This window comes from Rhea pennata, chromosome 3 (genome assembly GCF_028389875.1).
Source record: "Rhea pennata isolate bPtePen1 chromosome 3, bPtePen1.pri, whole genome shotgun sequence".
Classification (NCBI taxonomy): domain Eukaryota; kingdom Metazoa; phylum Chordata; class Aves; order Rheiformes; family Rheidae; genus Rhea; species Rhea pennata.
In genome coordinates, this window is record NC_084665.1 from 24,899,008 (window position 1) to 24,905,934 (window position 6,927).

The following is a 6,927-nucleotide window of genomic DNA, read 5'->3' on the forward strand; positions in this document are numbered from 1 at the left end:
CAGCTACAGGCATTTAGTCCAGAAAGATCCCTGCAGCACCTGGTCTGCAGGATCTGAAGTGCTTCTGATGCACTATGACAAAATTTGGATCTGTAGTAACAGATGGATCCAAAGCCACTGCTGCCCACTTGATGTTAGCTGTTGTCTATAATAGAGCTGCAGAGAAAAGGCTTGTGTAAGCTGTGGCATCTGAAAGGTAGATTTTCAAAGACACATGCTCAGAGAAAATAGGTAATAAGGTTCTTCTGTGAAGTATGTTTTTTGTGTGGACCCAGCTATCTGTTGTGAATGGCTAACCAGGATCCCATTTTGACAGTCTTTTTCATGAAATGTTCCTGCAAAACCAGGACTTAAGAACAGAGCCTTCTGTCTAGTATCCACACACCACGCAGCTGGAATACTCTAGGACAAGCTCTTTACCAGTAAGATTTGGTGACGAGCAAGTCTGACTAGGGAAAAGCTGAGAACCTTAACAAAATGTGCCTGGGTGTATGCATGCACACAAAGCCACGTTTGAGTGGAGAAGGACTGTTGGTGAGTGATAAAAGGGAAAGCTTAGTGTCATTTTTATTATAAAATAATTATAAAATTCTGTTTAAAAAAAAAAGAAAAAAGAAAAAAAACATGAAGAATATGCTCCATCATGCTCAAAAATATAGTAGTACTATGCTACCCTTTGATGAAAAGCAAGGCAAAAAGAATATGGTAATTGTTACGAGACTGAGACCTGGAACAGCAGTGCCCTCCCCGTTCATGCTTCTTCACAGACATAGGCCAGAAAATCACTCCTGTTGTGACTTCTCAGCTTCTTTTCCCTGTAAGTGCCATCAAGCAGGGTAATGACTCCTGCATCCTTCACGCGTTCTGTTACTTCTTGTCTCAGTGCCAAGAAGCTGCATCTGTGCCCCAGCCAAGCAGCTCTTGGAAACAATGGCACTCGCAGTGTGTCCCTTCTCCTGGCAAAGGCTAAGAGAGTAAGAAACTTTCTTTTTGGTCTCATGGTTTTGATTCATTTTCTTCTACAGTCTGTCATACTGTGTTGTTCCTCTTGACTTTAAAATGTCTTTGCTGTTGGCATGCCTGCACAATTGCTTTTCAAATTCCTGCCCCTTTTTATTATTCTTTTTTTTATAAAAGCTTGTGGAGTTAATGGAAATGAAGATTCTACAGTGCATCAATTGGACTAATCTGAAAGCTAGGATAGCACTACTATGAAGTGGCAAAAAGTGTTTTACAATTGCTAGTGAGGTCATGCAGCAAGCAATGCTGGCTGCCCACACAGTATTTGATGACCAGTTAAAAGTTCAATAGCACCTCATCTCTGCCAGTTCCCCTACTCCCTCACATCCTGCTACAATGCCCCTCCCTTCACTGAGCTGCGGCTAATTCACAGCCTCTGTAAGGAACAGAAAGCCCACTGCATTGCACCTTACTCTGCCCTGATGCCTTTCCTCCCTCTCTTTAATCTCAGTTTGAGACTGTTGCTGACACATCCGATTCATCAAGCAGTGTCACTCTCAAAAGTTACACAATGCATTTGGAGGTAGAGTTGTTAGCTTGAAGATTTGCAAGATGTGTGATGTGCCAGCCAAACCAAAGAATATGCATGAACGCGTCTTACATGGCATGTGTCTTTTCCTGGTGGGTGAATGCTTCCTGCCTGTTCATGTTAACTGAGAAAAAGCAAGTCTGCTAGCATGCTCAGGCTGTGCAACTCTAGAGTATCATTCTGGTAGTCAAAACCTTTGGACCCTTGCCTGTTGGCTAATCGGCTAAAAAAAAAAAAAAAAAAAAAAAAAAAAGAGAGAGAGAGAGAGAGAGAGAGAGAGAATTGCATGACTGCCTGACAATAGGGAAAGGTCCATTTGGTTTTTTCCTGCTGTTCATATCATTATATGTATTTAAGTGCTTGATTTTTAAGGCATGGGCTTTTTTGGTCTCCTCCACTTCTGATTGCTTCTTTTGTTTTGTTAGCTAAAGTGTTTGAGATCATGCCTTTTTTTGATTTATTCTGTGTTTTCTTTTTTCTTTTTTTTTCTTTTTTTCCTTAGGGGCTGGACGATACTAAAATCCCAGGACCTGGTTCTCCCACAAGCCGCCGCAATGTCCATATTGCTTCTGTGGCACGGATGCCAAGTCAGCATCAGCTAAGTCGCACTTACTCCCAAGCCTCTCTTCATCGTAGTGTCAGCCAGTTGATTGACATCTATGACAAAAAGTCTATTGTTGAAGAATCAGCTTGGGATGCCATTATTCGTAATCATGGCAACAGTGGTCGTGGCTTGGTGAGAACCTTTCCCTCTGTGATGCTGTTGTGTGTCAGCTGCTAGCAATTTATATGATGTTTTTTGTTAGAATCATGAAAATATTGTCCAGTCTAACTATCAAAAGTACCTGGAGATATAATCAAAGACCTAGGAGGATATGGTCAGAGATAAGCTCCTCAGAAACTTTCCCACCTACCACTTACTTTCTTTTGGAGCTGCAGGTGACCACATCATACCGCTCTAACAAAATGTAAAGGGACAACACTCTTGCACATCAGTCCTTGATTTCCATTGAACCAATAACTCCATGACCTACTGGGCACATGAATCTTGAATTTACAGGCTTGTCTCTCCCCATGCAGTTCAGGAAATGTGTGTAGAGCTGTCATGACATCCTTCACAAATGTAGTGCCACAAGTAGAGGCCTGCAGTCTGGTGACTCCTGGTCTGTGGCCTTATAACGAAGTGCTGAGGGGACTTATTTATGCTCCCTTCCTGCTCAGTCCCTGTGCAATTATCACAGGAACCCTCTGTTCTTCTAGTAGTGACAGCAAATAACATCAACCTCTGTCCCGCATTGGACTAAACAGCCAGAGGTTGGGGGGTGGGGGGGGAGGGGCACACGTGAGGACAGAGCTTCTGTCCTCTGAAATGAGAGGTCACAACTCTTATGAAAGGCTATGGAAACTGGCTGAGATTTTCCTGAAGATGTTGGCACTACTTGCTAACACAAAGTCAACTCTTTGTAGCCTGAAGAATGGCCAAGTGCTTGCCATGGAGGCAGGAAAGCAGATGTTGCAAAGTCAATGCTCAGAACGAAGTTTGCCATCAGTGTGGTAAAGGTTGGCTGTCCTGGTCAAGGGCCAAATCAAGGTTGTTGCAGAGTCAGTTTTTGACTATTTGCTTCCACACCTGGACATGAGAAGAGGTTCCTCTCTTGAGTAGTCCCTTGTCAGTCACACTAAGAAATAGTGTCTGCCACCACTTACTACTGCTGGCATATTGGTTAGGCCTAGCAAGGCTATGCTGCTGTAAATACTCAGAAACTGTTAATCCTTTACAAAGCTGTGTGCCTTAGAGCTGTGTGTGGGGGGGGGGGGGTGTAGGGGAGGGAGAAAGAGGCAGGGGGAGCGGGAGGGAGGCAGCGAGAGAGAGAGCAAGCCAGCCAGCAAGCCTGAGTACATTCAGGGTTCATGAGCTAGGACAAGGCTGCACAGTGTCACTGTAGTGGCTTTGAACCCTCACGTATAAGAGGTTATGTTTCTTAAGTCTAGGAGAATGGCAACTGCCATTCCTCTTTGGCCCCAGGAAATATGCTTTATTTATTTATATCACTGCTATCACCCCATCATAGTCTCCAGCCTCCCTTGAGCAAATGTATTGGAATGTGTTTTTGGGGCCCAATGAGAAGGAAGCATTTCTTGCCCCCTCACCCCCACCCCTAGCAAACCTAATGCTAAGTAGAAAAACTGGGGGGGGGGGACTGAGTGTGAAGGGCATGTCACATAAAGTTAATGGGCATATACGGTTGTCGTTGATTGGCTCTTGTCCAACGTATGAAGGGAGCTGGATGAGGATGGTATCACGTATAAATCCAAGGCACTGCTTGGGATTTCTTCTTCAATGATGTTCTGAGCACTTACTTACTTACTTACTTAGAAAGGCTGGAACCTAGATATATGCTGTACTACCAGGGTCACTAACATTGCTGCCCTACCTGCTTAGACTGTAAGAACAGGAGGACCAAGGATAAAGCTAAGGTAACCATGCAGTGATACTTACTTAGGTCCAGGCAATGGTCCTGTAGCTGCAGGTACAGGATAATTTTACAGCTTGCATTGGTCTGCAGTTTTAGCTCATGGATTTCCTGAGCCAGCTCTACTGGCTTTGTAGTTACTTGCCCTCAGTGGCTGCTGCTTCCCTTACTTTCTTGGGCCACCTTTGACACTGTTCAGGTGTTCCACCACTTACTTACTTACTTAAGCATAAACTCTGTGCAGAGCTGTCTTCTTTCATCTGTTTGAGACTCTTCTGCTCATTTTCTGTGATTTCAACCACTAGTGCCTGTGATGGAGGAGGCTGGTGACCACCTTCCCTGCAGTCTTCATGCTCTCCAGTTTCATAGGACTCTTTTATAAAATTTGTTCTCGTTCCTTTTTCGCACATTTTCCACATATCCTACTTGGTTGGTTACTAGGCTTACAGAAAAATTCCATTCCTTTAACAACTATTGCCACCTTTCTCTGATCTTCTGCAGTTATATCATATTCTTGTTGAGGTATGCACATTCAAGATGTGTGTGATTTATACCCGACCACAGTGATTTTTCTATTTTGATCACGTTTTTTTTTTTTTTTTTTTGGGGGGGGGGGATTATCTTGAGCTATCATATCCTCATGATTTTATTTCTTGCAGACAAACAGTCAACCTAGGGTATTCCTTTATAAAATCTGGTTAGCCAAAAGAACAGCTTCCTTTGAACTAGTTCCTTTGAACTAGTTCCTTTGAACTAGTTCCTTTGAAGAGCATTAGTTGAGGAACTTGTCACCTGGAATTCCTCGTTGATGGCTATACTGACTGACTGACTCCCCTTTGCCCATATAGATCACCCCTCCCTCCCCCACCTCACAGAGGAAAAAAAAAAAAACACGGAAACTCTGTTTGCAGTTGCTGTATGGATATGGTATATTCTGTTTTTAAAGTTATGTGTGGAAAGCAGCAAGGCAGGTTGCATGGCTGGAGATCTATAGTATGACTCAGGAAAACTCTTGATTCCAACTCTTCCTTCAATAATTAATGTTCCTACTTGGCTTAATTTTTCTTTTTTTTTTTTTTTTTTTTTTTTTTCTCGGATCAACCTATGTGAAACATGGTGAGACAAGGAGCAAGCTAGAAGCCAGCAAGTATGCTTGGCTCAGGTGATGTTTTAAGAGTGCTTTGGCATATCAGGAAGAAGCATTTCTAGGGACTGGGAGAACAGCATGGGGCATTTCTTTTGCCCCAAGAAGCTGTCAGGACAGAAATGGAGAAACAGAATAGGTGGTTCTGAGGCCTTCAGTTGGTTGCTTTCCCTTCTTCACATTTAGCACATGCAAACCCTTCTCCTTTGAGGGGACCTCATTCTGCCAGCACAAGAGGCCTGCTTGCACTACTGGCCTTGCCCAAACTCACAGAATAGTAAAGGAAGAGCATTGGTTTGTCAAGATGTTTCTCCTGCCACTGTTTAACTGAAAAGTCAAGAATGCCTAAGCAGTCACTGTCTCTTCCTGTAGATGCAAGGAAGACTGCCATGACACATTGAGCCAAATTTCTGGCATATTTTCTGTATAATTTTCAGATGGATCCTCAGATACTAGCATGAGTGCATTTTGAGGGAGTTGTTGAGGCATTCTTTTAGAAGCTCAAGGAACAAGTGACTCGGTTGCTGTACCAAAACCAAACACAAATATGTATTTTTTTTTAAACCTCTGACTTCTCCAACCTGCTGTAACAAATACTATTTTATTTATTGTTTAGAAGATTTTGTAAATAAGAAGTCATTTTTTTCACCTGTTACTATGAAAACCTGGTTGTTTTAGGGTCAGGGGCTCAAATGTTTTAGGTTCTTAGCTTGTGCTGGGAGAAAAAGGAAAACAAGGAACCAAAGTAAAACGCATTTTCCTGACCTGACTGTTCAGAGCCTATGTTGAGGCAGGGGTAGAATTAAATGAAGATCATCTTGGTACAGCTTTGGCTTACATGACTTTTTTCTTCCTAGCGGTACATAGATGAAGAGGATCTCGTCAATGTTATCAAAGGCTTCAGCACGGTCACCAAGGAGCACACCACATTCACTGATACCCACCTGTGAATACCACAACCACCTTCTCAAGACAACAGGAAGTGGGTGTCTTGCCAAAAGCAGCCTGCATGGACTTTGGGGAGGGCATATGGCTGCTGCTTCCCTAGCCCATGCCCACTAGTTAAGACATAGAAGAACTGTTTATTGGGGGAGGTTAGTTAGCTTTTTCTTTTTCCTCCCCTCTTCTTCAGCTATATGTTAAGTTTTGTGTTAGAAATTTTCAAAATGTTCTTTCCTTACCTTTCCAAGCCGTCAGTACTAAGTCACACAATAACAAAAGGCTGTGAAGATGCACAGGTTCCCATCTTTGTCTCTCTTCTACCTTTCACAGTTGAGTCTTTTTTTTTTTTTTTTTTTTAAGGATAATTTTTACCTGTCCAAAATGCAGCATGTGACCAAGCTCCAGCACAAAATTATGTTCATGTGTGGGTACAAATAAAGAACAAGTGAAGGAATTCCTATGGAGTTGTTTTGCCCTTTGCATTTTGTCTCTCTCTCCCCACCCCTCTGCTCAAATTAGTTAATAAAAAAAAATAAAAAGCCATCAAATAATGTTCAGCTCTAAGTATGCTTTCTCCAATGCAGAAAAACTCCTCACCCGCTCCCTATTTAACACTTGCTGTCACAGCCTTCCCCATTACTTGTGTTTTACTGATCTACAGGCAAAAAAGATTTGTTCACCACCCATAGTAAACTAGGAACAAACATCAAACAGCCAGTGCAATACAGGTAGGAAACATCATGTCAAGGCACTTGTAATTGAGAATTATTATACCACAACAGTAGACCTACTCCCATATTCATCTATGTCCTTTTTTT

General features: G+C 42.6%; 1 protein-coding gene across 1 annotated transcript in view; it reads left to right on the forward strand.

Moving 5' to 3' along the window:
• The window catches only part of USH2A (usherin), a 397,775-nt gene extending 391,286 nt beyond the window's left edge, over window positions 1-6,489 (forward strand). Inside the window, exons 70-72 of the mRNA XM_062573566.1 lie at window positions 1,472-1,543; window positions 2,052-2,285; window positions 6,025-6,489. Coding sequence (XP_062429550.1) covers window positions 1,472-1,543; window positions 2,052-2,285; window positions 6,025-6,117 — 399 coding nt within the window. The 3' untranslated portion in view covers window positions 6,118-6,489. The remainder of the gene's footprint in view (window positions 1-1,471; window positions 1,544-2,051; window positions 2,286-6,024) is intronic.
• The last annotated feature ends 438 nt before the right edge of the window (window positions 6,490-6,927 follow it).